General features: G+C 39.8%; 1 protein-coding gene across 3 annotated transcripts in view; it reads left to right on the plus strand.

The window, feature by feature from the left end:
• Positions 1–452: 452 nt before the first annotated feature.
• The window catches only part of GREM2 (gremlin 2, DAN family BMP antagonist), a 128033-nt gene continuing 109819 nt past the window's right edge, over positions 453–18666 (plus strand). The window contains exon 1 of one of the 3 annotated variants that reach the window (XM_051821477.3): positions 453–1662. In XM_051821477.3, coding sequence (XP_051677437.1) covers positions 1583–1662 — 80 coding nt within the window. In that variant the 5' untranslated portion in view covers positions 453–1582. The other 2 variants (XR_016219023.1, XM_051821478.3) reach the window with 2 other exon arrangements.

The following is an 18666-nucleotide window of genomic DNA, read 5'->3' on the forward strand; positions in this document are numbered from 1 at the left end:
ATAAATACTGATGATTTATATTCCCCTAATCACACAAGTGAATGGGTATAAGAGGTGTCTCTTAAATCATCTGGAATTGCTCTTCATTAACTGAAGGAAAGAGGGCTTAGACTATAACCTAAAATGAAACTCAAGATTTATCTGTGACTTTAAGTTAGTCGTGATTTTACTTACTTTTTTCCAATATGATATGAAAAGCTATAATGAGCTCTGAAAATAACAAGCAGACAGTATAATGACTTGTTTGTATTTTTTTGGGAGGAGAGAGTGGTTAATCAGTTGCTATTTTTCTTTTTTTCTAGAAAGGAAAGTCTAAGTAAAATTATTGGCAAAATATCATTATCTGCTCTGCCATAATGTGTAAATGATTACTTACCAGACTGGGTGGATGATTTCATGATTCTCCTCTTCTAGGCAAAGGCAGGCGGGAATTTGAATCTGCTGTATTGACTCTTCACTTTCCTTGGACTTGAACAGCTTGAATGGAAAGGTAATCTCAAAAAGATAAGAAAGACAACCGCCATCCTGTCTCCCAGCTGTTTGTTGTCTACCTTCAGCTGGTCACTTTATCATTCTCAGACTGTTTCTCCACCTGTCTGGAATATCTTACCAAGACTCCCTTTTTTGTAAGACTGTTGAGCTCTTAAGAAAAAAACACTCTCTACATATCGAAAGACTTACAAAATTGTTATTTTAACTATCTACCTAAAGAAATGGAATGGACTGGAGTTCTTAAAGCAAAAAGGATATGCCATTTGAAGTCGGACTATGTTAGCAGGAATCAACAGCCAAATGTGGTTTGTTTTGTATTTCTTTTGTCAATTTCAGTTGATTTCAGGTTGGCCCATTCTGAAAATGAGGCTGCATTTCAGAATTCCTGGAATATGACCAAGAAAGAAAAAAAAAAAAAAAACAGGTAGTCTGTTTGGCGATAATAAATTTCAAAAGCCTGATTATTACTGCCCGTGATTTTGCAACAAAATGTGCTATGAGTTGGGCTGCAACCAAAATATCAAATGCCAAATACTGTTGTATACAAAAAGGATAACACTGGGAAAAATAATTCAAGTCAAAAATCAAAACAGAGCTCAGTGATTTCAGAAGCAATGGCTTCTTGTCAAGAATAACTGTCATTAAAATTTCCATAAGCCCCAGTGAAAATGATTTTGGGGAAAAGGCTAAGGGAGGGTTTGTTTTATAAAACCCTGTGAAACTTTGTTGTATTCTGAATTTTCCTAGCCAAGTTTATAAGATCTCAGATTTTTCTTGAGCCCCTTCCTCACTGAGGGACCAAAGTTTTATTTCTGATGACACATACAGATTGAAAATTAGCTTCCAGGAACCTGTCTGAACAGTCTTTGGCTACCAAATCACAGTCATAATCCTGAGATCAGCGGAGGGAAGAGCAAAGAATAACAGAAAGTAGCAGCACGCAGGCGTCACGACACTCTTCTGCCATCACACACCAAGCCCTTGGAGTACAGGAATTGGCCTGGCGTCGTCGTTCCATGTTCTCTGGATGCCGCGAGTCTGATTCCCATTAGAAACCTCTGCATTCAATAAACAAAAAATAAGGACAATAATGACCAAAGCGCTATTTGGAACAGAAAACAAACTCAAGCAATGGCTGTTTTGCACTGAATTCATTCAAAATTTTATTAGGTAAGCTCTCACTTAGGTTATTAGGCTCAGCTTGCTTTTAATTTCACTGGCCTCAGTTACTCAAAACAAAAGGAGCCCTGATTGTGTGTGTGTGTGTGTGTATTTGTGTGTGCGCGAGCGCGCCCCCATGTGTGGGCGCGCGCGCGTGAATGTCGTATGTATTACACACGGGCTTTCCACATTCTTCACATTGCAAACCCATCAACAAAAGGGGGAAGAAGATCTGAAGGGAATGAGTGGTTTTTGCGGGTTTAGGGGATGAAGAATTTCTCTGCAAAAACAAGAAGGCTTGGATTGGAAGTCTGAAAAAAAAAAATGCTAGAGCTGACCACAAGGTTGTAAATCCCCAGACTGGAAGGAGGAAAAGAGAAACATTGCAAGCGACTGAAGTGTGTGTGGCTGCAATGTTTGTGGGTTAGATGAGAAACAAGCGCTGAGTGAAACAGAGAAGGGGGGGGGGGTGGCTGGTGTGATTTGTTTGGTGTGCAGAGCCAATAGAAATCCCAGACTGTGATAATATCCCCATGCAGCGCCGAGAGGAGTCAGAGCGAAGTCTCCGGCTCCTTTCCCATCTACAGGCAGAGCCGGGCTGGGACCGCGCGGCGCGGGGCGCGCTCTCGCCTCTCCTGCACCCTTGGCCGGCGCGCCTCTCTTATGGGCGTCTGCTGGAGTCCGGCTGCGGTCGAGCTGAAGGCGGCGGCGGGAGATCAAACTTAGACCCCGCTGCGGACTGTGTAACTCCAGAGAAAGGAGAGGGAAGGGGCGAGAAAGAAAAAGGCACCCGAGGAGGAGACTTCCATCACGTCATTGCAGGTACGCGGCGTGTCACGACTAAGCAGGCACAGACACGGTTTCTGATTTCTACCTTTGCAAGGCACTTATAATGAATCGTTCCAGGGCTCGTCAGAACAGAAAGCCCTGAATCAATGTTTTGCCTGTTTCATGCTAGCTCTTTAAAGCTGTTTGCGCGTGATTTGGGGCCACAGGTTTATTCACCTATTGAGTTATGCGTAGGTGTATAGCGGGGACCTTCAAACTTGACGGTGATCTCATTTAACATCAGTACCTGCTTGGTGTCATCCAACATATAAATACCTCTTGATGACCTCCGTTATGATGATGACCTATACCGAGTGGAACGTCGTCAAATTGTTAGAAAGCAGTCTCTGAACGTTTTCTATCAGGTTAATAGATTCCCTATAGGAACCGCAGCCGACTAGTGCATGCTTTTGGTTTTTGAAGCACATGGGCAAGGTGCTGTCGTTGAAGGAGAATAGAGGAGGTATTTGCTTTTAACTATGATTGTCAGTGATTCTACTGTGTACTTGATTTATTTTTACCTTGTCTTACGAGTTTACAAAGTGTTGCATTCCATACTCCCAGGTAGGATGGTTCTATGATTCCATATATTACTACATTAAATAATCATGGATGAAATCATGTAGTAAATATGATACTTGTAAGGAAATGTCAATTTTAATTGATTTTACTTGATCCTAAAACTGGCAGACTTCTGTCTATTCCTTTCTTTATTACTTTTATTTTGAAATATAAGTTTTGTAAAAAGAAAAAGAAAATCTGTTTCCTGGAATTCTACCAGGTCTGATTCAGAAGTTTGAAAATGATTATATAACTTTTCCCCCCCTGTTGATTACTTATGATTAAATTAACATTGCTTAATGAGTTTGGGCTTTCCCCTGGAAAAACCAGAGGAGACTGAAAGAAGATAGATCTTTTGGGGGTAATCTTCAAGTACTGGTATTCAAATGAATCCCTGCAAAAAGTACTTTTTCTGCAATTTCTAAATACATAGAACAGGCATCTAGTTTCACAGGAGAATGGCACTGCAGCAGGTGCAGGAGCCATCAAATATGTTATCTGAAGTCTAACTAGCACTCTTCTCAGTGGGACTCCATAGATATGTCTAAACTACCCGCTGATAATTATTAATCAACTCAACATTTAGTGCTGCATGATTTTTCAGGGCAGTCCTTATCTGAAGACATTTGCCTGACTAAGGAAGATAAGGAGATTATAAGAAAAGTACTAGTTTTGCATATCACAAGTGAGAATTTATATTGACTTTTTAAAAAAATCAAGTAAATGTGTTTTTTCATCATTATGGGAAATGCCTGCTTAACTCTACCTCGGAGTTACGAAAACTTCATATTTTTGCCTACTGTTGTAAATGATTTAAAAGTTTTTTTTTTTTAATTCTGTCAAATAGACATGACAAGTAAACAGTATACTTAGGAGAGAACATTTTGATTTTATTGGTAACTTTTTCTTTTTACATCAGAAACACGAGAATTAGCTATTCAAATATAAACAAATTAATTGATCTGACTAAATTCTATTAGCAGTTAAAAGGATAGTTTTGTATATTATGAGCATCGGTCAATCTTCTATAAATATAATATTTAAAATAGTTTGAGACTAATTTTTCTCTTACCATTCAAATACTAAAGCAATGTTGGACATACCGGTAATGGCAAAATGAGTGTGAGATGGAAGATATTCATTTCATGTAGACTATGAGACACTGATAACTTTTCAAAGATAAATATAAGCAATGCTTTGATTATTTATTGTTTGATGTTTTCATTCTTCCTTGAGGGAAACAATGAAAAGTTCATTCCCTACAAGTCTCAGTATAAGCAGCCAGAGCTTTAGATACCCTCAAGCTATAAGTTTGGTAAAGTTTAAACAAGGTACATGCCTTTAACACTCTTTAAAATAAACACTTCTTCCTTAGCCCTCTTCTTCTAATGCAAAGGAATGATGTAAGACTCTGAGGCTGGGCCCAAGTTCCTACTGATATGGGGAGGACTGGTCTGCCCAGGTCAAGGACAAACACTGAGAGACCACAGAGGCCCAGGCAGCCACACTTGTGCTCCAGTATTGTTACAGCAGCTGTGCCAGGTTGTAGGAATCTTCTCAGTAACAGGGTCCTTTAAGTATTTAGGATAAAAGTAATGAATCAGTTCATCCAAAAAAAAATATATATACAGCATTGGAATTAAAACAAGTCCCACAAAGGACCAATAACAAATGTTTTGAAGGAGAAAATGTGTAATTATAAATTAGACCTATGGTGCCATCTACTTCATTGATTGACAGCTTATCTTCCTACCACAGAATTCCCTTGTTTCTGTGACTGCGTATGTGGACCTAATAATGTGTAGAATTAATTATGATCACATATCAGGCTAAACTATGGTCCTTAGACCCTTCATCTAAACACTTTCTGTTTCCCATTGGCACTACTTAATACTGGGAAGATGTCTTTGATGTCCAGCATATTGATAAGAGCCAACCCTTGAGGGAGCACTGGTTTGCAAAGCACAGTCCTAGAGCCATGTGGGAGTCAAGAAGAGGAGAATAAGGGAGTTGAATCAACAAAGGTGTAAAGTGAGATGGTAGAATAATTGGCATCCTTAAATATAAATCTGAGAGCTAAAGGAGTAATGAAGTTGTCTCCTTAAATGAGCTTCAGGTATAAACTTATGATGACCTGTCCCAAGTATTGAAAACAAACTCTCACATGTTACAGGAATATTACACTCAAATGTGGGCTTAAAATGAATATAGTTAATATCCTGGGACTCACCTGTACATAGGCCAGGAGAGGGCAGCATGCAGACTATAAAAAGTGATGCCTCCTCTTGATCATGAAGCAACTCCAATGTCCAAATGACTGGGAAAAAAAAAAAAGTCTTTCCACTTCATGTACCTCCTCCTTTGACAAGACAGACTCTAGAGTCCTAATAAGATATTCATTCCAGAAGGGTCTGTCTGGTGCTGCCTGGCAAAATAAAGGAAACAGCAACATATTTAACAGAGAACTTAATTTGTCTTTTATTTTAATTAGCGTCACTCTTTGATCTGATCTCTATTGGGAGACAGATGAGAGAAAGCAAACAGAATCAGGGGAAAGAGGAAAAAGAAAGAATGAGGTTTCTTGAGTTGATTGTCCAGAGGAAGTGTTGATGAGATGCTTTTCAGTAGACCCAGCATCTCTCCAAGGCAAATTCAGGGAAACAGAGCTACATTTTGTACACTAACAATCAGTAGTACCTTCAGAATTCCAACAAATTTAGTTTTAAAAGGAAAGGGCTGGAATAGCTCCCGTTTATGGAATCCAGAGTGTAAGACAATTGTTTAAAAACAAAACAAAACAAACAAACAAAGACTTATGCATCTACCTCTGAGGAGCTCAGAGATGGTTAAACCTATTACATCTTAATCTAACATTTTAAAAACCAGTGGTTCATAGACTCTTTCCTTGTATTGCTGCTACCTTCAGAGAAAAGTCATATTGAATATGCAAACTATGAATGTGCACAGAGAAAAGTCATGTTAAATATGCTAACTATGAATGTGCATAGAAGCAAGAAATAATCACTCAAACCAAGTGTCCTTGGACTGGTAGTAATGACTTCTGAATGGGTAACTGTGGTTTTGCAAGTCGGAGGTGTTCGCTTCAGCAGCACCCTGGTCTCTGCTGTCTTTGTTTTGACTGCTGTGCATACCTCAGTACTAAATATGAGTGTCCTGGGAGAAAGAGAAGAGCTTTTAAAACAACACCTGAAAGGCCCAGAATGAAATAATTCTGGAGTGGGTAGGAACTGAGGTTACTCCGGAGAGAGGAGAAGGGGAAGGGACTTGGGGTTTGGGATGGACTCACTGGGTGAGGGTAGTCCATTGGTCGTTGTCAGTAAGTGAGGTTTTGGGGTTTATGAGGCAGGGGTTGCCACCAAGGGCTCAGCAGTTGTGTGCTTTGAAAGCTCCTATCGCTACTTCTTTCTGATATCACGCCCTGCTGCTGGTAGCTGTGGTGGCCTTGAATCAAAGCAAATCATTTTTTCAAGGACAAAGTCAAGATTCTGTGGTGCCTGGGAGGAAAGGGAGGTCACTGTGTATCTCCTCCATTTTCAGTCTGATTAGCCTCTGCTGTACTCCCATGAACTGTCTGGAACTGTGTGGTGCCCTGATGTTAGCCAAACTTGGAAGAACCTGAGAGATTCATCCAGGGTCATCATGGAACCAAGCACAATGTTGTAATTGTAGGGTATTTGCAAATAAAAGAGGAAGAAATAAGTCCTACAGAGTAGGGTGGGTGGGTGCAGATATATCATCTGAAGTCTAAGACCAAGATTTTCCAAGGCTGATTTTAGGTTTTAGTGTAGCACTTCCTCTTTTCAGGTGGTCAGAGAAAACCTGGGTCTCCCTTTTCTAGATTACTTCCCGTTTAAACAAAGTAGCCTATGGCTGAAAGGGGAATCTCTTTGAAGGCACTGACTGAGATATCAAACAGGGTAAGTCAAATCATAGTATTCTGGCATATACAATAACCCTCATAAGAAGACAGAATTGAGCAAATGTTTTGCGGAGAAACCATGTCTAAATTACGAATACATAGGAATTAGAAACAAAGGAAACACATGGCTTATGGTAAAGTTTCTTGAAGGACAACTTTTGAAGGACATGAGGTTGAGAACACAACTATTCCCAAGCATGACTTTCATGTTGTGGATTGGTAGCATTGCAAGCTAAATTCTCCTCTCCTATAACTTATTTAAACAGTGAGAGAAGAAAGAAAGAGCACACACTGAGCAGAATGAGCACTTGACTTGCTCATATGAAATGCTAAGTTGACTTTGCCTAGTACAAACATTGTCTGCATTAAAATATTATTCAACCTGGCTCTACGAGCCAATCTTATCTATGGAAAACTAGCCACCTCTCTCTGCTTTTATGCAATTACAACCTGAAGCTGGATAATGCATTATATTTTCTAGTTATGGTAGTAGCATTTTGTGAAAGTTGATAGATGTGTGGCATCATACTTATAAGTTTAAGAAGCACAACAGTTCTATAATGAGATTTTCCTACCAGATGTTTTTTATTTCTGAGCATCTAAATTTCATCACATTTCCAAGTGATTTTTAATTTTCTCTTATTAATCATTTTAAAAATTCAGATTCATCTGAGCCGGCGCCACGGCTCTCTTGGCTAATCCTCCGCCTGCAGCACCAGCACCCTGGGTTCTAGTCACGGTTGGGGTGCCGGATTCTGTCCCGGTTGCTCTTCTTCCAGTCCAGCTCTCTGCTGTGGCCCAGGAAGGCAGTGCCCAGGTGCTTGGGCCCTGTACCCGCGTGGGAGACCAGGAGGAGGCGCCTGTCTCCTGGCTTCGGATCAGCACTGCGCACCAGCTGCAGTGTGCCAGCCATAGAGGCCATTTGGGGGGTGAACCAACAGAAAAGAAAGACCTTTCTCTTTGTCTCTCTCTCTCTCTCTCACTGTCTAATTCTGCCTGCCAAAAAAAATTCAGATTCATCTATTTTTTGAATGTGTAACTTGTCAGATTACAGTAGATACATTGACAGATATTATCTAATACAATTTGCACCAAAATTCTCAGTTTATCTTCTGCAAGTTTTATTGATGAAGAGAGTTTGTTATTACCATACATTTGATAGCTGAAAATTTAACCATTCAGTCATGCATACAGCATGCATTCAACAGATATCTATTGGTCATCTTCTCTGTATAATGATAGTATATTACTGTGGTTATTACAAACATAATCCTTTTTCCTGTAGTTTACATATATCTCAGCTTTTAATTCCCATAATTGCAGTTTTTCATATTTGAAAAAGCAGTAACAGCAAATATCTTTCTACAGTATTAGTCTAGCCTAAGATGATTGAAATTACGTACATGATTTCAATATTGATTGAAAATTGATTTAGATTCATATTCATAGAATTGCATTTGCTCAGATGTTGATTGTCAACCTGAAAGACTATGAATAGATGAAACAGTCCTCCTCTGGCCTACTCCTTGAAAAAGAAAGAAATGTTCACTTTTGGGGCCGGCACTGTGGTGCAGTGGGTTAACACCCTGGCCTGAAGCGCCGGTGTCCTATATGGCCGCCGGTTCAAGACCTGGCTGCTCCACTTCCTGTCCAGCTTTCTGCTATGGCCCAGGAAAGCAGCGGAAGATGGCCCAAGTCCTTGGGTCCCTGCACCCGCATGGGAGGCTGGGAGGAAGCTCCTGGCTCCTGGCTTCGGATTGGCACAGCTCTGGCAGTTGTGATCATCTGGGGAGTGAACCATTGGATGGAAGACCTCTCTCTTTCTCTCTCTCTGCCTCTCTTCTCTTTGTGTGACTCTGACTTTCAAATAAGTAAATAAATCTTTTTTTTTTTTTAAAAAAAGAAGTGTTCACTTTTAACTTCTCCGGTAAGGATATGCTTAATGTCTGAGGAGTCACACCTTCTACCTGCAAATACCACCTCCACAGTTCCTTATGTTAATTTTGTAGTGATATAGAAGTGTGTACCTTCAGATATGTATTCAAGACTCCAACTTGATAAATAATATGAAAAATATACTTAAGGCATCTCATACCCATGAACTCAGAGGAGCGAGAAAAGGAACAGCACTTTGTTTCAGAAAGTCAAGTGGTTTTTGGCCTTTGTTTTTTAACTTAAAGAGTTACACGGGGGTGGGGGCAGTGCTGTGGTTTAGCAGGTAAAGCCGCTGCCAGGAATGCCAGCATCCCATATGGGGGGTCCATTTGAATCCCAGCTGCTCAACTTCTGATCCAGCTCTCTGCTATGGCCTGGGAAAGCAGTAGAAGATGGCCCAAGTCCTTGGGCCCTTGCGCCTACGTGGGAGACACAGAAGAAGCGTCTGGCTCCTGGCTTCAGATTGGTTCAGCTCCAGTCATTATGGCCATTTGGGGAGTGAACCAGCAGATGGAAGGCCCTCCGCACCCCCACCCTGCTCCAGTCTCTGCTTCTTTGTAACTCTGCCTTTCAAATAAATAAATATTTTTTTTAAAAAAAGACTTACATCGTTATTATGAAGAAGCTTTTACCTAAAGAACTCATGCAACTTGGGTTTACATGTGTTTTCATGTTTCTCACACTATCAGAAAACAACACTCTGTCAAGTCCCACTCTGCAATGAGAGGTTGGAAGTGAGTCTTCATTCTAGCTACATCAGTTGTGTACTGTTCTGTGAAAATAGCTGATGTCCATTAAAGGATGACTGTTAAGTATTTCATAAGTATAATCTAATCTTTACAAAAATCTTAACTAATATTATCTTCCCATTTACAGATGAGATTACTAAAATTGAGAGCTTTCTTTTCTTCTTTTTAAAAAATATTTACTTATATATTTGAGAGGTAGAGTTACAGAGAGAGAGAGAAGGAGAAACAGAAAGAGTTCTTCCGTTACTGGTTCATTCCCCAAATGATCACAGTGATCAAGGCTGGGCCAGGCTGAATCCTGGAGCTAGGCGCTTCTTCCATGTCTCCCATGTGGGTGCAGGGGCCCAAACACTTGGGCCATCCTCCACTGCTTTCCTAGGTGCATTAGGAGGGAGCTGGATTCGAAGTGGAGCAGCCTGGACTCGAGCAGTGCACATATGGGATGCCGGTGCTGCAGGCCATGGCTTTAACCAGCTGCACCACAGCACTGGCCTCAAATTAAGAGCTCTCTAAAAGTTACACCCCAAGCAAGCTTCAGAACTGGGTTTTTAAACTAACTCCTCCACACTTATCCTAGCATGTTGTGACTTCATCTAATTATTTAATAATCACTGTGCAAGGTTATAAGGTATAACAGGGAGGCAGACAGGAAAGCTTAAAGAGTTCAATACCAGTGGGAAAGACTAACTAATAAATGTAATGGTGTTTGCTGGATATTATAATCCAGAATGTTTTAAAAATCTGGGCAGGTGATGTGCCATAGCTGGAAAAACGTCCCCCTTTGAAGCTGGAATCCCATATGAACACTGATTCGTGCCTGCACTCCCCCACTTCCTATTCAGCTCCCTGCTAGTGGCCTGGGAAAAGCAGTGGAGGATGGCCCAAGTGTTTGGGCCCCTGCACCCACATGAGAGACCCACATGAAGCTCCTGGCTCCTGGCTTTGGCCTCGCCCAGCCCTGGCAATTGTGGCCACTTAGGAAGTGAACCAGCTGGTAGATTTCTCTGTCTCTTCCCCTCTTTCTGTAACTCTGACTTCAAATAAATAAATCTTTATAGAATAAATAAATAAATAAATAATACATATATAACAAAGCCACTTGACAATATAATAATAATTAAGTCTTCTCTTTGTCATTTCAGGCTATTTCCCTATCTCCAGTATAGATAGGTTTTAGTTTTCCTTATATGGTTATTTTTGTAATATGTTTACTTCCACTAAGTTTCAAATTCTCTTGAAGACAGAGTCTATTTATTGTTCCTCTTTTTATTTCCTGGCACAGAGTTGGTGCATAAAGATCTAAGTCTGATCTGAATTTTGAGGTCCAGCTAAAGGTAATCTAGAGCTAGGCTCAGAGATTGCTGTTATCTGCTGAAAGACACAGTCTTCAAATACTTTACATTGATGCATCTAGCATGGGCTAAATTAATGACAAATTCAATCATTTGTCATGAAAAATATTTTTTTTTCCTTTTTGCTTTGGATTGTTTATCCCTTGTGTTACCTATTTCCAACTACTTAAAATGATTGTTTTTCGATACAAAAACAATATATCCTTAAAATTATTTCTCTTTAAAAAGCCATACTGATAAGACTTTAAAATACTAAACTGTTTTGATAGATTTCTTCCCCCAAGTAAAAGAAACTGTCTTCGTTACCAGAGGATGGCAGCTGCTGCAAGTTTCCTCCTTCGCTCACCTCAGATTAGGTGGGCTGGTCCTGGCCATCTGGATGGCACACCAACTTTCCCAGCTTGTACTTTAGTTTGGAAATGAACAAATCTTTAGTTAGTTACACAGAGGAAAGTGATATGGTTTCTAAACATTCTATAAATTCTATGTTGTTCTTTGCATTGGAAGATAATTCAGAAGTAACAACAGAGGAATAAAATTTGCTCTTTTTGGTTTCAGAGGACAGATTTTTAAACATATCTATAATAAGTGTTCTTTATTTCAGAAGTCAATGGAAATATAGGGGAATCAACGAACTTGGATGGAAAAGAAGTACATCTTGATTTCCACTAGCCTATAAGTGGAAAGGCATATTCCCTTTAGTTGTCAACACGAGTAAGAAACCACAGAAGTATTAGCAGAAACATGGTTTTATTACCAAGAGAAATCAAGAAATCAGAGGTCCTTTCATGTCGCATTGGAGTTGATACAGAGATATCACAGGTACTCTTAGCACTACTGCAAAGTTGTGAGAGCTATCACACCTGCTTCCAAGTCTTATTATTCAGTGTATTATGAGGAAGCCCACATAATTCAATTTCTTTTTTAAAAAAATATTTATTTATTTGTTTGAAAGGCAGAATTACAGAGAGGCAGAGGCAGAAAGAGGGAGAGGGAGAGAGAAAGAGAGAGAGAGAGAGAGAGAGAGAGAGAGAGAGAGAGAGAGAAGTCTTCCATCTGCTGGTTCACTCCCCAGATGGCTGCAATGGATGAAGCCAGTAGACAGGACCTTCTTCTGGGTCTCTCACATGGGTGCAGGGGCCCAAGGACTTGGGCCATCTTCCAGTGCTTTCCCAGGCCATAGCAGAGAGCTGGATCGGAAGTGGAGCAGCCAGGACTTGAACCAGCGCCCATATGGGATGCCGGCACTGCAGCAGTGGCTTTACCCTCTATGCCACAACACTGGCCCCATAATCCAATTTCATGAATACAGATGATCCCCACTTTATAGTAGCTTTATTTAACTATTTTTAACTTGATATTGATGCAAAAATGATATACAATCAGTAGAAACCATACTTTGAACTTTAAATTGTGAATTTTGATCTTTTCCTGGAATAGCCCTATGGAGTCATATATTGTGCTATGATACAGGGCAGCAGCAGCAGGCCACAGGTGCCAGCCAGCCACAAGATCACTAGAGGAAACTTCTGACACTTTATGGTATACTGTGTTGCTAAGCTAGGATGTGCAGTAGGTTAAGTGTATTAAATACATTTTTATATCATGATTTTTTTTCCAAATTGTTATTACTTCATCTAGACATAACCCCACTATAAATCAAGGAACAGCTGCATTTATTCCTGATATTATATACTTTCTGAATTTAAAAACGTTTTTCTGAATGTAGTCCTTAGGCTTCATCTGACTCAAAAGGGAACCACGGGGAGCAAATGTATAAGCAAATTCCACCTAACAGGGCAGTAAATTTGGATCATTAGATGTGACCTTCCAAAGACTTAACGTTGCTTCCAAATTGAGTGGGCCTCCATAAAGTTTGTGCTAGAGGAGAGGATGGACAGGATTTAATCAAAAGGAGTCAGGCATCAGCTATTGAGTTGGGCCTTGTTGGTACCACAAAACACTGAGGCTGTATATGCTTAAAGGGAAGAAAAATGCATTTCTTTACTTGAATTTGCATTGTAGGGTTTTTTTAAGCAGCATAGAGTTCCTGAGGGCTTCTCTCATGTCACCTATTTGTATTTGTAATTGGATGTTTTTAGTTACTTATCTGATGAGTGAAATGAATGGCTCAAACTTACAATTGATAAGCAGGTATGGCTAGTGACACATACCATAGACCTGAAGTGTCAGAGACTATGTATGGAGTTCCCATTTAAAGTTCCATGCTGCATGGGAATCCTCTTTACGAGTTCTTTCTTCCTGTGTTATACTATAAAATCTATAGCAGATCATGCTGATTTTCATTTGTATGTCTTTGATATGTTACATGGACATGAATCATGATTCTTGGTGAATGAATACCCTTGCAGGGGTCACCATTCTTTTAAATACTATGAAAGATAATTTCCAGAAAATGTGCATTCTGGGAGGCAACAGATGTTGGCTCAATTACTAGGGTCCCAGCTACCCATGTGGGAGAGCTGGATTGAGTTCCAAGTTCCTGGCTTTGGCCTTGCCCCGACTGATAGTTGTGAACCTTAGGTGAATGAACCAGTGAATGGAAAATCTGTCTTGCTCTCTCTTTCTCTTTCAAATGAAAAGAAAATAAGTGAGTAATAGCTGAAAAAAATTTATACTTAAAAAATGCGAGAAAGAATATTTCTGATTTTACTTGGTTTATCATGGAAAGGTTAAAGGAGAACATTAATCAAATGCCATAATGTTAAATTCTGGGCCACCAAGGACCCAAATAAAAACCTCAGAAAAGAATGCTGTTAATGGTAAAAGGATCCACCCCTCTCCTGTTCAACCCAATGGAAGTGTTGACAGCAAATAGCTTGCAGGATTGCTGGGGCTTTGGCAGGCTCTGAAGATTTCTAGGGAGGGAAAGTGTTTTATTTGGGATTTTAGCTGAAAAGGAATGAACTTTTTTTTAAAATATTTATTTATTTATTTGAAAGTCAGAGTTATACAGAGGGAGAAGGAGAGGCAGAGAGAGAGAGAGAGGGAGAGAGAGAGAGAGAGAGAGAGAGAGATTGAGGTCTTCCATTCAATGGTTCACTCCCCAATTTGCTGCAACGGCCAGAGCTGCGCTGGTTCAAAGCCAGGAGCTTCTTCTGGGCCTCCTATGAGGATGCAGGAGCCCAAGAACTTGGACCATCTTCTACTGCTTTCCAAGACCATAGCAGAGAGCTGGATTGGAAGTGGAGCAGCTGTAACTTGAACCGGTGCCCATATGGGATGTCGGCACTGCAGGCAGTGGCTTTACCTGCTACACCTCAGCACAGGCCTCTGAACTTCTTCTTAATAAAGGATGCCCAGGTGTTCTGCAAGAGTCTCCTTTATTCCTCTATGGTTATTGAATTTGTTTTGGGAGGTTTTGGTTATGTTGGAAGGGAAGTGGGGAAGAGACAAGGGGGGATTTATTGAGCAATTGCTATGTGTTGCAGTTATTTTAACATATAATAACATCCCACTAAATGTTTATAATGTCTTCTTGAGGTAAGCACTGTTTTTCCAACAGTGAACTGAGGCTTAATGAGATCCAGCAAGTCTCCCTACTTCACATGACCATTAAGTGGCTAAGTAATTAAATCACTGTCTTTTCACTATCAAACTCCAAAGCTGTGACTTTTCCCTTAATAACTTCGGTTATATCTCCTCATGCAGACTTGGTTTCACACTGGAGACAGAACGCATGAGAGTCATGGTTGTACTGAGTACATAGTCAAATGCAGAGAGGTGTACACTGCTGGTTTGGAGTATGAATTTTGAAGTCAGATAAACCTGGCTCCACTCCCATCTGTGTTAAGCTAAATGAGTATCAATATTCTCCATCTAAAATGTGGAGTGTTATTTTAAGGATTATTTGAGGTAATCCTTTTAGCTGTTGACTAAAAATTCAATTGTTACTATTGTCATCATAACTATTTTGCAGTTTCTTGGTAATAGCAGGTTGGGATGTCTTTTGCGATCCGTGGGTTGAGTCTGAGAAGCAAAGGACATCAGGATGAATATCTATGAAAGTTTTGCTAAAAGAATAGCTCACCACCATGAACACATTGGAACTGAAACTCCAAATCCAGTTTTGTAAACTGAGACACATAAATTGAAACTTCACTTGGTTCTTAATTTTATCTTTAAAATAGAAATAATTATAATGTTGATGAAGAGCTAATCAAGCACTCTTCATGGAGCCACTGATTTGTACACCCAGTATTAATGGAGCTTGAACTAGAAATGGCAGGAGATCAGAAGATGTATCATGTTTTTAAGGAATGTATAGCTCAATGGGAAGACATATCAGCAATAAGACACATGTGAAAACTGGATAGCATTGGTAGGGATGTGGACGAATAAGGGACTCTGAGTGCTGAAGAAGTGAATGCTGTTTCTGAGGGAGATTTCAGGAATGTGCTCCTAAAAGCCTGAGTCCATCATGCAGTGTGCCATTTTCCATGATGATTTATTTTCTAACTTCTCTACTCTGCCACACCTATTCCGTGTTTGATGTCTTCTGATTCTCAGAGTTTTAGAGGTATAAGGAAACAATTCTTTAATGTCTTCATTCTTCAGAAAAGGAAATGATAATCCCAAAAGTTGAATGGATGTTAAAATGACATGCTAGCTTGTTACAGAGCTAGCAGTAGATCTCAGATTTCCAAATTCACTTTCTATCCCTCTTTCTAATACTCCATTTCTCCAGAGCCTCCACCATTAGGCCGAACCTGAAGCAACAGTGCAAGAAGTGTTGCAAGACAGACTTCACAAAGGTGCAAGGTTCAACCCACAGGACATGTGCCAAAGTAGGGGAGAAATCCTTTTGTTTGGGGGAAATAGAAGGATTTTGTATAAATGCAGCAAAGTATGTTGCTGCTTTTGTTTAATTTGGGTCATTTTTCCTACTACTCACTGCAGTACTAAATCATCTCAGAGCTTAGACTTCCCAAGGCTAAGGTTCGCTGAAATAATCCCAACTATTTCTAGAAACCAGCAATGCCTTCGGCTAGTTTGATGGACAAATTAGAAGCAGTAGCCTTTGATTCACCTTCCCAGGTTTCCAAGTGCTGTGGCACACCTTGGCTTATTAAAGTAATAGCAATGACTTTTCCTCCCTTCTGTTTGGACCGTGGGATTGCTAATGGTGTTTTGATGAATCTCCGCTGTGATATGTGTACTCGGGTTTTATACTGGCTGCTTTATTTGATCATGCTTATAATTCCTTTAACCAACAAATGCAGCCTCAGGACAGGATTCAGGGACAGAAACATTTCTGTTTTTCAGAGGAGAGTCACCCCTAGAGGAAAACACCCTGCTTTTCTGTAGCCAGACCCACATTAGCACAGTGCTTCTCCTGCTCACCCTATCCCTCTTTTTTTTTTTTTTCTGGAATCATTCATATAGACAGCCAGACATCCAACTAGAACAAACTACCCCCAAAATAGTAGACACATCTCTCACTCTCTATTGCATGAATGAGCGAATGAATGGTTGAGTGGATATCATGCAGCAGTCCTCACCCATAATCTCCGCCAAAGGATGTAAAATCAGAAGTCAGAACTGCTCATTGTGGGGCAGGAATTGTCCATTGCATAGACAATCAGATATTTGACTCCAAGACAGAAATCAGGAGGAAGCAGGGCATAGATCAAGCAGAGTTTATCCAAAGCAGAACAGCCATATTTTGTAGCTATTTGATTTATCTTGCATCCTACTCCAGTTGAGTCTACATGCAACATACTTTCCTGCATTTATATAAACTGTCATTGACTTTGGAGTAATTGGTCTGTAGGAGATAAAACAAATAACTCTTTTTTTTTTCAAAGATTTATTCTATTTCTTTGAAAGACAGTTACAGAAAGAGGTAGAGACAGAGAGAGTGGTCTTCCATTCGCTGGTTCACTCCCCAGATGGCTGCAACGGCCGGAGCTGAGCTGATCCGAAGCCAGGAGCTTCTCCCGAGTCTCCCACATGGGTGAAGGGGCCTAAGGACTTGGGCCATCTTCTACTGCTTTCCCAGGCCATAGCAGAGAGCTGGATCGGAAGAGGAGCAGCCAGGACTCGAACCAGCACCCATATCAATGCTGTTGCCTCAGGCCAGGGCGTTAACCTGCTGCACCACAGCGCTGGTTCCAAAACAAATAACTCTTAATACCAAGTTATTTTTATCCAAATGTGAAGCAAAAATTCTGAACTCCATACTTGGGATTGAATGAGATGACATTGCTAATGACTGATGTCTGAATAGGCACCATATGGATCTGTACAAAGGGAAGAAAATAATCCTTAGCTGTAAAAATATCTTTGGTCTTCATACAGATGATATGTACTCACATATTATTGTCAGGTGGTTATGCTCTAAAAGATTATTCCTGGACTAATAGAAAAATTCCTTTTATAGTGATTGTACATTTTCATAGAATATCAACGTAGCATGCAAAATCCTACAACTTCAGAAATGCAAAAGATCAAAGAGGCCATTGGAGTCTTTAGACTCAGCACACACCAGAACAATAGTATGGCTATTAAAAGTCCCTTTAATGACAAGAAAGTTTACTTTTATAATTATCAAACTAGACTGTGAAAGTTGATATGCATTCCTAATTCTTGCATTAGATATTCCTGTTGTTTCTTGATGGCAGTAAAGTTCAGATTGTCTCCATATGATTAAAACATCAGCCAGTGGAGGCTTGGGGCTGTTTATTTAATATTAAATGTGGTGCTGTTGACCTGAAATTTGGTTTCAAATGACAGCCAGGACTGTCAAAAAAAACCAAAATATTTATTAGGGTAGCTTCTGAATATATAGAGTATTTTTCATGACAGAGACTCAGTAATCTCACTGAAAGAAGGGAAAAGATTTTTCTGTGTAACCCCCTTAGTATTTGGCACAAGGGAGTTGCCTAGAAAAAATGTTTTTGGGGTGAATGAAAAACTGAGTAGCTTTGAGTATATAAATAAAAAATAAGTATCTCTTATTATTTAACTATAACAAAGTCATAGATGGTGCTCACAAATTGGCCATCAGCTTAGAACTTTAGCCCTATTTTCTCAGAGTTCTTATTTGTACAAGGAGGTCTTCAAGAAGTTCATGAGAAATGAATACTATGAAAACACTATGCATCGATTTAAAAAAGTTTTAGTACCAAAATAAACTCTTTAAAAATTCCATTTACCATGAACTTTTTGAAATACCCTTGTATATATTCAACAAGCATTTATTAAGTTGCTCAGTGTGCCAGGCACTGGCAATATCAAAGTGGATTAGATAGATTCTGTCTTCCAACAGCTCCCAGTTCACTAGGAGAAACAAACTTATAAACAAATAACAGCAACATTCAACAGTAGGGGTAACTTCTGAGCAAAATGAAATGAGAACTGGATGAAAATGGAAATTTGAATCACTGCTTTGGCTTAGAAGGGGCAGGGAAATATGTGTTACCTTGGAAGAGATGCTGTAGTTATTATCCTGCACAGTTGATGGCTCACAAACATCTTTCTAACAGTTCAGTTTTTCTGTTGTGACAGGAAGGCAGTTCTGCTGTGTAGTATTTTCCTTGATTCTTGAGGTTTAAGTAAATGTATATATTTTATAGCATCTAAAATATCCAGCTGATTGGCCTCCCTGTGGATCAGGAGTTGCCCT

This window comes from Oryctolagus cuniculus, chromosome 13 (assembly GCF_051225735.1).
Source record: "Oryctolagus cuniculus isolate XC-2025 breed Fujian yellow rabbit chromosome 13, ASM5122573v1, whole genome shotgun sequence".
NCBI classification, from domain to species: Eukaryota; Metazoa; Chordata; class Mammalia; order Lagomorpha; family Leporidae; genus Oryctolagus; species Oryctolagus cuniculus.